Source organism: Clarias gariepinus, chromosome 7 (assembly GCF_024256425.1).
Source record: "Clarias gariepinus isolate MV-2021 ecotype Netherlands chromosome 7, CGAR_prim_01v2, whole genome shotgun sequence".
NCBI classification, from domain to species: Eukaryota; Metazoa; Chordata; class Actinopteri; order Siluriformes; family Clariidae; genus Clarias; species Clarias gariepinus.
Window position 1 is genome coordinate 38,548,038 of NC_071106.1, and position 15,244 is coordinate 38,563,281.

The 15,244-nt window shown below is 40.6% G+C and overlaps 1 protein-coding gene across 3 annotated transcripts in view; it reads right to left on the reverse strand.

Annotated features, from left to right (window-relative positions):
* Positions 1–6,020: 6,020 nt before the first annotated feature.
* Positions 6,021–15,244, reverse strand: part of kiaa1549lb (KIAA1549-like b) — a 56,319-nt gene continuing 47,095 nt past the window's right edge. For all 3 annotated transcript variants that reach the window (XM_053499725.1, XM_053499724.1, XM_053499726.1), the window contains 6 exons: positions 12,420–12,552; positions 10,639–11,016; positions 9,593–9,690; positions 9,324–9,472; positions 8,334–8,485; positions 6,021–7,676 (listed from right to left, as the gene is read on the reverse strand). In XM_053499725.1, coding sequence (XP_053355700.1) covers positions 7,425–7,676; positions 8,334–8,485; positions 9,324–9,472; positions 9,593–9,690; positions 10,639–11,016; positions 12,420–12,552 — 1,162 coding nt within the window. In that variant the 3' untranslated portion in view covers positions 6,021–7,424. The remainder of the gene's footprint in view (positions 7,677–8,333; positions 8,486–9,323; positions 9,473–9,592; positions 9,691–10,638; positions 11,017–12,419; positions 12,553–15,244) is intronic.

Genomic DNA, 15,244 nt, shown 5'->3' on the forward strand with positions numbered 1-15,244 from the left:
GCAGGAAGTCTGGAGGTGTGTTGAAGACGCCTTTAACATATAAACATCTCAGTGCCAGATTAGTTTTGAGAGAGTTTTGCGCATGTGTCAAACACTGGGCGCGTCTCAAATCAACGGCTGGACAGAATTTAATAAAACTTTTGCAGTAATTAGAAATCTGCCTAAAGTTAAACCTGCACTATAAGAGAAAGGAAAAAAAAAAGTGATGCAAATTTTGTAACTGATCTACGTATTTGATTAGAACTTACTGGGTCAAGTAAGCAGGTCGAGTGATACTCTACAATGCAAGATTTCATTTCTTTATGTTTATACGTTAGAGAGAGAGTTCTGCAGTACAGTAAGACAGAAAGACACAAAGTCACTGATTATGGATTACCTGTAATGGATTGAAAAGTATGATGTGTCAATTTAGTAAATAAAAATGGTTAGTGTTAGCAGTTTGCTGAGGTATAAGAAAAATAAAACACTTTGGGACAGTTTTTTTTATGTAGTTTTACTACTCAAGTAAACAGAAGATAAAATAAATAAAATAGGAATCTGTAGGACTTTCAGTAAACTGGTTTAAAGTGATAAAAGACTTGTTTAATCTGAACTTGGCTTGATTAATTAATAAAAATAAAGTGATAGTGGGAAGAAAATGATTAAATACAAATTGAGTAAATTTGTCTTTTTTAATGAAAAAAGACAATTATTAATAATAATAATAATAATAATAATAATAATAATGGTGCATTTCTGTTAACTTTAAACTGATGAGTAAACATCTAGATCTGTCCGCTGTGCTGCAACACACTTGCCGATCACCTGGTAATCAGCACACACACACACACACACACATGATGGAGTGTTGGAATAGAAAAATATCAGAAATCATTAACATTTTCAATACGACGTGGCATGTGGCAAGAAAAACGATGTCTGACATGCAAATGATGATGAACATCCCTGATAATGATTGGTTACATCCCTGCCTAATGAATCACTATAATACAATATCCTGACGGGCATAAACCAGTGCTACAGTACATAACATTGTAAAACACTGAGGGACACACACCACAGGGTGTGTGAGCGGGAAAAAAAGATTAGGAGTAAAAATGGAATTTTGAGATTTAGAGAATGCAAAAAGTCAATTGTTTTTTTTAATTTTATTTTCCTGGAAATGATTTAGAAGTGATTAGAGAATTGTGCTTGCGTCAGCTGCACAGCGAACATTATGATAGAAATCAGACTAAACAACATCTGATTTCTATCAATCGGTACCAAAGATACAAGTCACAGACTGTAGTCCTTAAAGCTCAGAGCATTTTAGCCATTATTTGTTTTGCCATTTTTTTTTATTATTATTAATAATAATAATAATAATAATAATAATTATTATTATTATTATTATTATTATTATATGCTCGTACAGTACAAAGTGATGTATCCTTTTTTCAGCGCAATATAAGCAATATAATAAACTGAGGTTTAGTACATATTAACCAATTATACAAAAATGGGTCACACCGGCAGAAATAGCACAAATACACGCTTTTTATGGTTGTTTTCGGTTTCTACTGATCTGTGCCACTTGCTAAGGTTTTTAAGAGATCCTAAGGAGAACATTTATGCAAAATTCCCTTTTTCAGGCATATTTAGACATTCAGATTGACCTTCAGTGTGTGTGTGTGTAAAAATAAAAACATTTTTGTATTGGCCAATTAGATTTTAGACACCCTATTGTGACCTCATATAAGAAGAGCCCCTCCCTCAACTCGTTGCTCTGCTCTGCTGTTCTCTCAGGGTTAACAGTAGCTCATTTACAGTACAGTGGGTGTAGAATAGAATCACCACCACCCCATCCCCCTCCTTTAAATTATCACATTTCGTTGCTTTGCAGCCTGACACAGTTTTAGTTTTATTTAGCTGTACTTACTCTGAAAGATATCACAACAACATATCAGAAAAAAATGAAAAGCAGGATCACTGCTTCGGAAAAGGATCGACCCCTCCTCACTTTATTGTCACCTAATTCTATACCCAGTGTAAACCGACACACAAACTGCACATTTGGAGAAGGATTTAAATTAAAGAAGTTTGAGGAATGAAATGATCCATTATCAGGGGTATTTCAGCTGGAGCATGACGTTATACCTGTGGTACCCTATTAAAGAGATAGTAAAATATGGGACCTTTAAAAATTCAGGTTTTCATGGTAATAATGTAGTAGAGTGAAATGTTTACTAGTGTTGTAGTGGAGTGAAGTGGAATGGACGGGAGATGAGTCTATATTTTTGTTGAATACATTCTCAGTTAAATAGCCTCCTTGTTTTAAAGTAAATGTGTTTTTTGTTTTCAGGTACAAACAAAGCGTACCAGCTGGTCTGACTGTCCTTGGAGTGGAAAAAAAGGATAAACATGTTGTTTCTGCAATTTGTCATTCTATCAATATAGTAGCTTCAGAAGACACTTTTTTTTTCCCATGCTGCAATTTCCTGAGTGATTTAGAAACACTTGGCGTTTTAGTGTTGTTTTTTAGAAACTGCACTCAGGCTGAGAGGGACAGATAAAAGTCAGGCAGGAAAATGGCACCTCCTGAATGAGATGGATTTTATTTTTAACTCGTCCTGTTCGGCTCTTTCACTCGAGCATGAGGTTCGACAACAAGGACACGATAACGACACAGCCTCGTACAAACACAGCTATTGACAGAAAAAAAAGACCGTTTTTCAGTAGAAAACGTCTCGGGTTACTTTGCTGTAACCCTGTTCCCTGAAAAAGCGAGAACGAGATGCTGCGTGAAAACACTATGGGAACATCTTTTTGTGTTGCTGGTTGTGAAGCATGTGTGTGTCAAACACACCAAATTTTTACAAGTTTGGCTTATATAACCTTGGTCAGGTGACATCATACAGTATGATGAAATGCACCTGCAGGTTATAAATAGGAGTGAACCGGAAACATTCCTCAAATCAAGCAGTGCAGCATTTGCTGGCTACGCACGTTCTGAGGGTACTAGGGCATAAGCCCGAGGACAACTTTTCTTGCAGAAACTCCAGCACCGTAACAATTTGGCAATGGACTGGGTCTACATGTTTTGCCATGCACCAACTTTTAAATACACTTCATTTCCGCCCTGGCGATTGTGTACAGGACTATCGTAGTATTGTCCATCCGCTAGGACATGCCACAGCGCGGCACACCCCAGTCTTACGAGGGGGTGAACAGCTCATAACACTCTACTTCTGTGCTTCACGCCTTCCAAGAGTCAGACCCGGTTGGGTCTGGGTGGCCGACAGTCCCGACTTTTAAGCACGGCGGGAAAAGAATTTCCCTAAGGCTTGTTCAATTAATTTCGCCTCCTGAATCCTTGTGGTGACGAAGTTACCGGCGTTGCCAAACAGGCCGGAAGGCGAGATGGGGACATCAGGGAGGAACGCACGCTCCTTATCCTTGATGCCCCTGGGATTTAGCCTCAGGTACCTCTCTGCGGAAACCATCGCAGCCATAAAACGGCTGATAACACGAGCCATCTGCTTTGTTGCATGAAGAGACAGGTCTGTGGCTCAGCATAGCCAGTGCTCAAGTCTTTTAGCAGGTCATCCTGGTGACCCTGCACACTCGCCATGGTGTGCAGTAAAGCACCAGCCTGATCCGCTGTCTGAAAGCTTTTCCGCACCAGAAAAGATGTTAGTCTGGCTTGGTGGGGAGAGTGTGCTTTTTCAGGGAGGATGATGTCCCAGGAGAGAGATAGCCTGCAAGTGTCTCTTCTATCTGGGACATCATCATATAACACCTCGCCTTCGCATCAACGGTATTTGAATAAATCGAAGTTGATGGCACGAAGAACACGGGATAAATAAGGCTTATTTCATGAAAGAGTTAACTCATCATGAAGGTCACCAAAAAGGAAGAGAGAGAGTGAGCATCTGAGGCTCCTCCCCCTGGCCACCCGACAGAAACCTGTTGTCTAATTTTTTTTTTGTAATCCCGCTTCTGTGGCCAGACGATATGTAATCGCTCGATCGCATGCAATACTTACCTGCAGTAACTCCTCTTTACCAGCGGATTCGAGAGTAGGTCTCTCCTGTCCATTCACAAGAAGCGTCGAGGCGCGCTTGAGAAGTGGCCGGAAAACTTCCTGTTCCGGCGAGAGTGCGAGAGAAAGGGCTCCAAACGCTCCAAAAGAGCGGAGGTATGGATCTCCTAACAAACTCCACCATATCGGTGAGTTAATACTTTTAAACTCGCTTGCACACATCACATGCAAACGCAATGCAGTCCTGAAGACAAAAAGATCTGAGGAATGTTTCCGCTTCACTCCTATTTATAACCTGCAGGTGCGCCTTATCAGATGATGTCACCTGACCAAGGTTATACTGTATAAGCCAAAAATATGGCGTGTTTGACACACACATGCTTAACAACCGGCAACACAAAAAGATGTTCCCATAACGTTTTCATGCAGCATCGAGTGTAGCTTTTGAAAGGGAACAGTGAAAATCTGTTCACTAACAACAGATGTGTGTAACAAACATCATGTCACGAAACACACAACACAACACAACCATCTGTTCTCCACCTCAATGCAAGACACACTCCATTACAGGGACCGCGATAACAAAGAATCAATCGGCCTACAGCAGACAAATAAACTGAGCTACAGAGGAGTAATGACCTCTGTCAGCGCCTGCCGATAGTCATTTACCCTCCTGTTTAAATCACATCTCAGCACCTTCTACAGTACGTCTGCTTCACCTTCACGCTGGTTAGATGTTCCAGGTTCGATCCTGCTGAGGTCATTTTATTTTATTTCTTTATTTGTAAATTGTATGAAGAAAATGTAAATTATGGGGCAGCTGGTGGCTTAGTGGTTAGCACCGTCATCTCTCGCCTTCAGGTTAGAGGGTTTAAATCTTACCTTTGCTCTGTGTGTGTGTGTGGTTCTCCTGTTCTCCCCGTGCTTGCTGAGTTTGCTACAGTCCAAAGTCAGCTGATTGGCCTGTAGTGTATGATTGGGGGTGTGTCTGTACCCTGTGATGGGGTGTCCGGCACCTTGAGCTCCCTGGGAAAGGCTTCAGGCCCAAGTGACCAGGATAAGAATTCTTCATCTTCAGTTGAACAGAAGTCCTGGCGCGAGCAGACGTGATGAAGGTGCAGTACAAGATGGACGGTGTGAGAGTTTTATATCAGCCTTAATAAAGTGGAGCTGGAACCGCTGATTAGACCAACCTTGTACCATGTACCAACCTTGATATCCGACTATATACTGTACTATAGATCACTGCACGTACTTTATCATATGTTAAAGTCATCACCGAAAAACTGTATTATTATTTTATTTATTTAAAACAGGTACTAATTTTTATTTATTTAGCTAAAACTGGTACTTACTGCATTTTAGAGATTAAAAGATTTATGTTAGTTTTACAACAATGCAGTATCGGTAGAAGAATTACTTGTTTTATTCTGCATAAATTCCTGCATAGCTGCAATCTTTAAAGCAAAGTTGTGTGTAATTGTTTGCTGAAGCCAAAATGAATTAAGTTTTCCTCCCATTTTTAAAAAAGACTTTATCTTTATATGATCTATTTTTACAGTGCTTCATCTTTTGATCTTTTGGACAAAATATGGTTATGCTAGTCAGGGAGTTGGGTAAGACTCGATGTATTTTGGTTTGTTTTTGTTGTTGAGTTAGGTAGACCTTCATGGCTCTAGTTAGTGGATTTTGTTTATTATTTTGACATTGTCGGCTCTTGAAGATACTGTATCACCATCTTTGTAAATACTTGTAAATTAAACTGCAGTTGATCTCAACCCCCTGTTTATTTCCCCATTATTTTCTTTCCTTTTCCTATTTTCTTTTTTTGGTGCGGCCTGACCCTAGACCAGAATGTAACAACTGTCTTAACAAAAAAAAAAAGAGTAAAAAAATGTACTTTTTTTTAAGTAAGAGTGTAATAAGTTTTGCACTGTCCACAGATAGGTTCATTCATTCAGATTAATTTGCAAATACTTTTATCAGATCAAATCCTTCCATCAAAATGTTTTATTTCTTATTCCCATCTACATTGCACAAATGCTCCGTCATTGCATTTAATCAAATCTTATTTATGTAAAACAAAACAAAAAAATGAAAAATGTCTGTTTCAGTCGATACAAGAGGTAAAGGTACAATGGCTTCGAGTTGCATGTTTTGGCACTGAAGCTCTTTAAACTTAATGAAAATGGAAAAACGAATAAACGGATAAATGCACATTAACGGATCAGCGCTCAAAATAAATGGAAGAAAATAAAATTAAAAGAGGACAGCCATCTTAGGCTAGATGACTGTTTGAGGCCTGGAGAAAAACAAAAAATATAATTACACACCTCATTTATGACTGATTTCCTGTTTCCAAATTGTGGGGGGGAAATAATAAAGAGATCAAAAACCACAGAAAATAAAAACTAAAGAAGAAACAGCAACTTTAGCTTTATGCTATTTATTATCCTTAAAATTGGGTTTGTATGTAAAAGGTGAACTTGTGATTGAGAAATGAAATAGTGCAAAAGATGAAAGAACGTAAACATGTAGCGTGTGATTATGAATTTTAAATATTACTGTATATGTATAAAATATTTAACACAAACTGTTGCATAACTCTGCAAGATGACCATCATATACTGTACAGTCTACATTTACACATCCATACGCTGCTGAATCCTGGATTCTGATTGGTCAGAAGGTGTTGATTAGTTTTCTGTAAGAGCAGCTCTGATATATTAATGTGCTCATCCTGATACATTATCATTTCTATAGAAACATCTGACGATTACGATGGATAGTGTTGATATGGTAAAGTGTTTTTGTAAGGAGATGTTTATTTAACATTTATGGAAGGAGTCTCCAGTGTCAGTGCTAAAGACGTGATGTTAGGAATAAATCTGTTTACTCTTTTTTTATTACGTAGGGAAATTGTAAAATTGTTGTCAAATGTAAGGAATAAAAAACATGCTGTTATAGGAAACTAATCAACATTATAATTGTAACAGTAGCTCTTCTTCATCACATGTGTCACACCTGAGTGTGCAGTTATGGATCAGCCAAGGTGTTCATGGCAGAAACAAAACAATTTTAATGTTCATGATTTTTTTTTCATAACCATCATCATTCATCATTCCTGTTTGTTTGAAATTAGAATTAGATAGGAAAGTAGCAATGGATTCGATATTGTCTTTTATCCAAAAGCTTTACTTGATGCTAAAATATAATGCCGGTGTACTTGTATTAAAGGAGACAAAGCTCTATAAACAGGCAGGCTTTTCATAAAACACATACACCTTTAAGTTTCTCTATGGAATGGAAGTTTCCAGTGAAGTTCAGTCGCCTGGCTGGAACCAAACGTCAGCGCCCCTAAGCTTGATAGTGCAGTTTGTCTTCCAGTCCTGCAGGGGGAGCTCTAGACCTGGAACTCGAACATGTCCGCTTGCTTTTTGGCCAGCTTGGCGACCTCATCACGGATGGCCTGGACCAGAGCCGAGGTGGAGAGCGTGATGGGAGTGATGACGTCAACGTGTTCGTTGGACAGAGAGAACGACTGATCCGGTTCCGCCTGAGGATGGGATACCGCCTGGCTGGGGTTCCACGGGAAAGGACTTCCTCGAGGGTAACGCGGGTTCGGGAAAGCTTCTGCGTAACCTGGCAACGGAACCTGAAACAGAAATCGCTGCTTTAGTAATGTTCAAGTTTCCCACCAGAGAAAAGATGGTGCATTTTTTTTTGTCTTATTCATTTCAAAAAAGAGATGAACCATGTCTATAGCTGTTACAACTTAGGAAAAACATTAAATGTGATTAAAGTAATGTAAAACATCAAATGTAACTAAAAACAAACACAAGCTAATTTTATCGTGACCCAGTTTATCACAATCTCAGTACTGCATTGTGATATCAATCAACTCGATTCTTGTCATAAGTTTAACAGGATGTTGTATATCAGGTAAAGTGTACAAGTAGAGTAAATTAAATACAGCGCTACCTCGGCATACGAGTTTAATCTGTCCTGGAGGCGAGTCCTTAAGGTGAATGTTTGTATTGTGAAACGCACTTTCCCATAGGAAATAATGTAGATACAGATAATCTGTTCCAGCCACCCGAAAATATTACCGATATTACTAATTTCCAACACTATAATCGTATTTTTGCATATAAAAAGAATCAAAACATTTAAGACAAATACTGCAAATGAATTAAAAATAAATGGAAACGCTATACTTGTTTTATGCTAGGTGTTATTAACATTACACAAGACTGCGCAGCTCGGTTATGAGTCAGGAGTGAGACCGCATGGTTATAAAAGAGTCTCGTACAGATTCAGTCCACGGCGAGGACACGTCCTCGGGCTCTGGGGGATACGACATCCACGAAGGACTGTGATAGGATGAAGGAGGCGTGGAGATGAAGTAGCCGGGGTAGCCTGGCCTGCTGGTGGGGATGGCGTACACAGCAGTCATCGGGTTTCCTGTGAGACACATGTGACACGTCATTTCATTACGGTTCTGCCACCCAGGGTTCCTAATGCTCTAGAGAAGATATACTAATGCTGATCAACACATGAGACTGAAATAAATAAAGAATTTCACATTGTTTAAATCCCATGACTTAAAAGTAAATACTTACTTAGAAATTTTTCTGATTAATCAGTACTCTAGGATGTTCCTCCTGATTGTGTTGTCCTCTTTCTTTTCACCCATGTTATGCGTGTGTGTGCCGCCATTTACAGTTTTTCTCTCTTAGAACTTCTGTTTATTTCTATTTCATTTTTTCTTGTTTTAGTCCAACTGTGGTCCATTTCTTGTTTTTGATGACTCTCATGTCATTTATCTCCTGTTCTTTAGCTTATTTTTACATTTTATTCACTTTGGTTTTAATTTTATTAGCCCCCATGTAGTCATTTTTATTTTGCTGGATACACACATGCACATGGGTATTTCTTTTGCACAATTATTTCCACTTTTTTTCCTTTTCCTCTAGAGTTATCAATATGTAAAACTTTTATATGTTATTGCTGAACATAGGTACTTATTGTCCTCTACAGAATGAGAGAATGATGGAATTGGCAGATTTAAATAAAAAAAAAGGAGATTTTTTTTTATCTTTGTCTAGCAGTCCTCTTATTCTATCTGGCATTTATTTTTATTTTTTTTATTATTATTATTTTCTTCTCGTACTTTGATTCCACTTTTTAATTTATAATTGGCTTTAAAAGCACAAAGAGAGTAATATAGATAATAGCACTGTAGTAAATCTATTAGACAGTAAAAACCTTAGCATTCCTACACACACACACACACACACACCTGAGTGGTTGGGTACAGGCTCAGTGGTGACAGGTGGGAGTGGTGCCCTGCTGACTGGCACGTACGTGCTGCTGTCCTGCTGACTCTGCTGCATGTCTGGCACCGACGATTCAGAGCCGTGAGCTTTTGGGCCGAGATCCGAAGTAGACCTGAAGATGATTGGAACATGCATTAACTGGAAAAGACCACTAGATGGCAGTGTAGCTACAGAAATGATCAAACATGCACACTGACAGTCTATGTGTTTAGTACTGGACTGATTCTCGGACCTCTGTAAGGAGCTCCTGGGTGCTGGACCTGTTCTGGGAGGAACCGGAGGAGGAGGAGAGTCCGTGACCATCTCCGGGAGCTGAGTGAACCTGAAGGTCTGGACAGTGCGGGGAACATGAGCGCTACACGAGACGGACGTTCAGATACATAATGTTGTGATAATGTAATGGGGAAGCTGAACAGCGAGTCACTTCACACCTGGACATTCACCTCATCTGTGTGCAGTTTGGATGCTGATTAGATATTCATCACATACAGTTAAACTACCACACAAGTGGGCACTGAAGAATGTACTGGGAGGGAATTAATCAATGATGTACTGTGTCAAGGTTTTTAATGATGTCATACAATGGGAGGAGCTTTTATTATAATGCTTAAGGACGAACTGATGAAGATCATGTAGGGGTGTTGTGATGATGTAATGTTTCATTAGAGGGTTTGTGATGATGTAATGCATTAGGAGGGCTTTTTGTGATGATGTAATGTTTCAGTGGGGGTTTTGTGATGATGTAATGGATTAGGATGGATTTTTGTGATGATGTAATGTTTCATTAGGGGTTTTGTGATGATGTAAATGTTCAGTAGGGGTTTGTGATGATGTAATGCTTAAGGGCGGGTTTTGTGATCATGTAATGCATTAGGACTGGTTTTGTGATGATGTAATGCATTAGGACTGGTTTTGTGATGATGTAATGCATTAGAATTATAATATTTTGTAATGAGGCAATGCATTAGGAAGGGTTTTGTAATGATGTAGGGTTTCAATAGTTTTTTTTTTTTGATGATGTAATTCTTTAGGAGGGTTTTGTGTGTAAATGATTTAGTAGAGGTTTTTATGATGATGTAATGGTTCAGTAGGGGTTGCGTTATGATGTAATGCATTAGGATGGATTTTGCCGATTAGTGGATACACTAGGAGGGGCTTTGTTTATGATTTTATGGATAGAACTTTCGTAAAGATAAATAGGTTACTTTGACCTGAAAGGCCTTGGATATTTAAGGAAGTAGCTTGTGTGTGTGTGTGTGTGTGGTTTAAAAGGCTCACCGGTTTGCCCAGGCTGCACTGATAGAGGTCATGGCCATAGGCTGGTACCCACTGCAGTCCTCGTTGGGCGTGGTTCATGGTGTCAGGTGCGCTAGTTGCCTCCTCGGGGTAGGGAATCGAAGGCCCGGGGCTGTAAGGGCTGATCGCTTGGTGCTGCTGGTGGTAGGGGTTCCTTCTGCTGGATGAGGTGTGACCTGCAGAAGCCAGGCTGAAGGCTTCCTCTAACAGCAGGTGCATCTGCTGACGCACTTCATCGATAGAGGGCTGCGAACTCAGTGTGGACGTTTCAGACTGACCTTTGACCCGCTTCCCGTAGCCGAACTGACGACGAGCAGCCAGGCTATCCACATTGGTTTCCTCGATGATCTCGGGCTCCGTCTGAGAAATGAACATGAAGACGACATAAACAAATTCAGCCAGAAGGCAATACATGATGCCACCAGTCCCCGTCCAAAACAATCTATAGACCTTTCAGCTAAAGTGGACATTGGTATTCTCCTAGGATAGTAATTAAAGCCTGTGACTGACCCTCGTAAATGGGGTTTAGGGACAAACATCAGGCACACATGACAGGATTGACAAAATCAACACTACAGCACTGCAGCATTCATCCATGTGGGGTTTGTTTCATTCTTGTTGTTGCAAGCTATTTCAGATCAAAAGAAATGATCCAATGTAATTTGAGCCTTAACAGGAAATAAAAAAATGAAACCCTGTATTGATGCAATAAATTGGTGAAAGGTTTCTCACCATCTCAGTGCATTTATACCATGAAACCCCCATGACTTTCTTCTTACATGCTTTTCATAAATAATCACTCTTTGTTCTAAATATCATGCGTTAGAGAATACACACTGAGCCGCTGTTTGAGGTCTGTGCATTTTGCTGCTGCTGCTTTGAGCGCTGAGAGAGCCGCGTTTATTTATCACTTGCCTCGGCTCCGCCTCCTCTGATTAATAGCCGGGGCTGAGCTCGTAAATGCTGAGTTAGTGCAGTAATGAAAAACGAAGCCCATCTGCAGTCTACTGCAGGTGTGTGTGTGTGTGTGTGTGTGTGTGTGTGTGTGTGTGTAAAATCTCTCTCTGCCTCAGTCCACCATCTTTCCTCCTTCCTTTCCTCCATCTTTCTTATGTCACAGGAATCCGTAGTACCGCACGGCAGCGCTCGTAAATCGCTTCGTGCTTGACTCGGGGTTCTGCAGTAATCTCAGATGGATCCTCTCACTCTGATCAGGACATCAAGCTGCAACTGTAACTGGTTTACTAGATATTGCACCAGTGGCAAAAAGATTACAGGGTGATGAGATTCCTGTTGCAAAAGCCAGTCGTTTTTATTAGGAGCTGAATTAAAGCTGAGTGATATTAAGTTTTCGATGTTTAATAATGAATGAAATACGGCTAGTTTGAGAGCCACCAAATCCCTCAGTAATAAAACACATTCTGCTCTCAGGCAAGCCAATCTAAATACACCAGTGCTGTATGTACCTCTGTGGTCACGTTAAAGGACGAACAATGGTTCGTTTGGAAATATTCCCTGGATTGCATCATACTGTATAAACTGTGTTATGTCAAATTCCTTGGAGGAAACCAGAGGACCTGGAGAGAACAAAGTAAACACTGGGAGAATGTCCAGACACCATGTACTGTACCCAAGACTGGAGGTGAGTTCAAGCGTCTGGTATGGACCAACATGTGGTCTGAGGACATCAGTATAGCAGCTCGACTTAAAAAAAAAAAAAAAGCTTCTAGGAGACAGGTGCACTACAGATCAGCATGACTCACGTCGTAGCCGCTGTTGCGGATGCCTTTCCTGGGCCGCTCTCTCATCACCAGCAGGTCCATCTCGGTTCCTCCGGGACTCGGGCTGTTTAACGACTGTCTGCTCCGATACGCTGGGTATTTCACCTCAGAGTGTCTGCAGTTAACACACACCCACACACACACACACACACACGGTAATCATATTGTTCTCATTCTAGACTGAATGTGGTTGGACAGAAAGGATAACTATTAGGATATATGTAAGGAGTCTCTACTGTCAGTACTTTGTAGCATGTTAGATGTCAAGCTGCAACAGTTCCAACAAGAGTTTGTGTTTTGTGGTTTCTCAGGAGCATCTTGGTTTAGAGATGTTCCACAACATCTAATAAGAAGAAGCCTTTATGTACTGTATCACACATACATTACAGTATTGGTGTTTTGGTCCGTCTACATCGGTTGCCAGCCTGACGCCTGATTGTCATTCACACACTACGGGCAATTTGGAAACGGCAGTTAACCTAGCTCAATGTCTTTGGACTGTGGGAGGAAACTGTACCCAAGCACGGGGAGAACATGCAAACTCCACACACACAGACATGAGGCAGGGATCAGGCAGCCCATAAGGCCAGTGCCATCACACGTTACAGTACAGTGAAATACTCTTTTCATATATTCCAGCTTGTTAGGTATCTATGGTGAGACATGATCCAGAGCACTGGAGCAGAGAGGGGTATGGGCTTTGGTTAAGGGCTAAAAAGTGGCAGCTTGGTGGTCCTGGGTCTTAAACCCAGCATTTTAACTGTTAGGCCACCACTGACCCAAATATAAGTCTGAATACATAAAAAGTAAAGCATTGATTTATTAATTCATCTTCAATACCACTTCAGTCCTGGAGGGCCAGTGTTCAACACAGTTTGGTAATTTTCTTCTTCTCAAACACAGCTGATTTAACTTATCTGTTAATTACTAGGTTCAGTGGGTGTGTTTAGGTGAATTACAAACTGCGCTGGTCACTGGCCCTCCAGGACTGGATTTGGAGAACCCTGCTGTACAGTACATAGTCATGGGGGCCTGGAGCCTATCCCAGGACACTTTGGGCACGAGGTGGGGTACTACTATGAGCAATTTGGAAATGGCAATTAAACTAATCTGCATGTCTTTGGACTGTGGAAGAAAGCCGGAGTACCCAGAGGAAACCCACCAATTATGGGGAAAACATGCACACACACACATGCACGGGAATCGAACCCTCGACCCTGGAGCTGCAAGGCAACAGTGCCACCAGTCAGTTGTTATTTTAAGACATGAAGGTCAGCTGTTCTGCAACAGTTCTTGCAAGTGTCAGCATCGTCAAGTGCATTTGCAAAACCCATCAAGCACCATGATGAAACTGGCTCTCATGAACCGCGCCACCATGCCGTCAACTTGTTATGGCATAGGAGGAATAACACACTGGTACTGTTAACTACAATACTGTAGATTATTTTGAAGTATTTTACAGTATACAAACGTACAATAGGTTGCCAAACCCTGTACAACAAAGGGTTGTGTCAGGAAGGGCATCTGACATGAAATCGGTGCCAAGCTGTGTGCGGAAATATGCATGAAACCGATTACACATTGAAACTATGCTTGATTTCCTTTTTGGACTTTTAGATTCTCAAAAGCTTAACGTATTAATCCAGCTTGAGTGCTTTGAAGCGTTTCCTGTTCTGAATGTCTTGCATTTCGCTTCATTTCCTGTCTATATGCAAAATTGATTGACTGCATCATCAGCATATGTGGGTGCACCAAGCCCTGATCTGGCCATCGCACCATTACACGTCGCACACAAGCATGAAATTAGCCAAAGAAGGCGACAGAAAAAAAAGCCTGTGTTACATTGACAGTTGGATCAGATATCCTTCAGTGACTGCAACCAGAGCCATTAGCTGACGCATGTGTACTCGCACTGGTTAAAAAAATAAACAGTAGAAAATAAAATGCTAAGAAAAGCAGAATATTGGCCTTGTGGCTGGGTTTAATGACTGGATTACACTAGGCCTGGGGATAAACTCTTGGGCTCGGTGTGTAATCGTCAGTAATTGGCTGTAGTCAGAGCGAGGGAGAGGGAGTGCTTCTGTAGGCGCATTTGTGGTCTGCAGCTTGATAAGAGGATTTGCCTAAATTGGCTGACACGATTTCAAATCCCTCGGCCATCCTCTGCTTAAGGTCACTTGTTTAATTTGGGAATTGATGGCTGTTTGTTTGTAGGAAAAGTCTGTCTGGATCAAACCCAACAAGATGAAAGTAGTTCTTGATACCTGTAGGAATCTGAAGAACATCTGGATTGTTTGATTATGTTGGGGTTACATGAAACATTTTTACAGTTTCTTTGCCTCGATTTACAGCCGAGATGAGTCAACACATGCTTAAATGACATCAACCCCATAAGTACTGTAGGTCAGCACATGTGACACATCAACATGAGAAACGTGATCTCCACACAGACAGAAAGCCGAGCTCATGATCATCAAAAACAGGGATGCTAATACTAGGAAGCAACAATCCTACCCACTGCACCACCATGTATAGAGCAGAGCAAATATAGAGCTTTCATATTCGATCTGAATAGTTAAGTCTGCGATCATGACGACTTTGTTACTTTTAACAAAATACATAATGGCAAATGGGACGAACAAACGGAGCTAGTCGTTGGTTGGTCTTGCTTACTTACTTCAGTTAACATACAGTAGGGGCTCTATGAGAATTGACTCACTTTTGGAGTCTAGTGGTCATTCAACCAACTGCACATTTTGGCACTTCCTTATTGGAATCATTTTCATCATTGGGTCGTCCATTGGCAA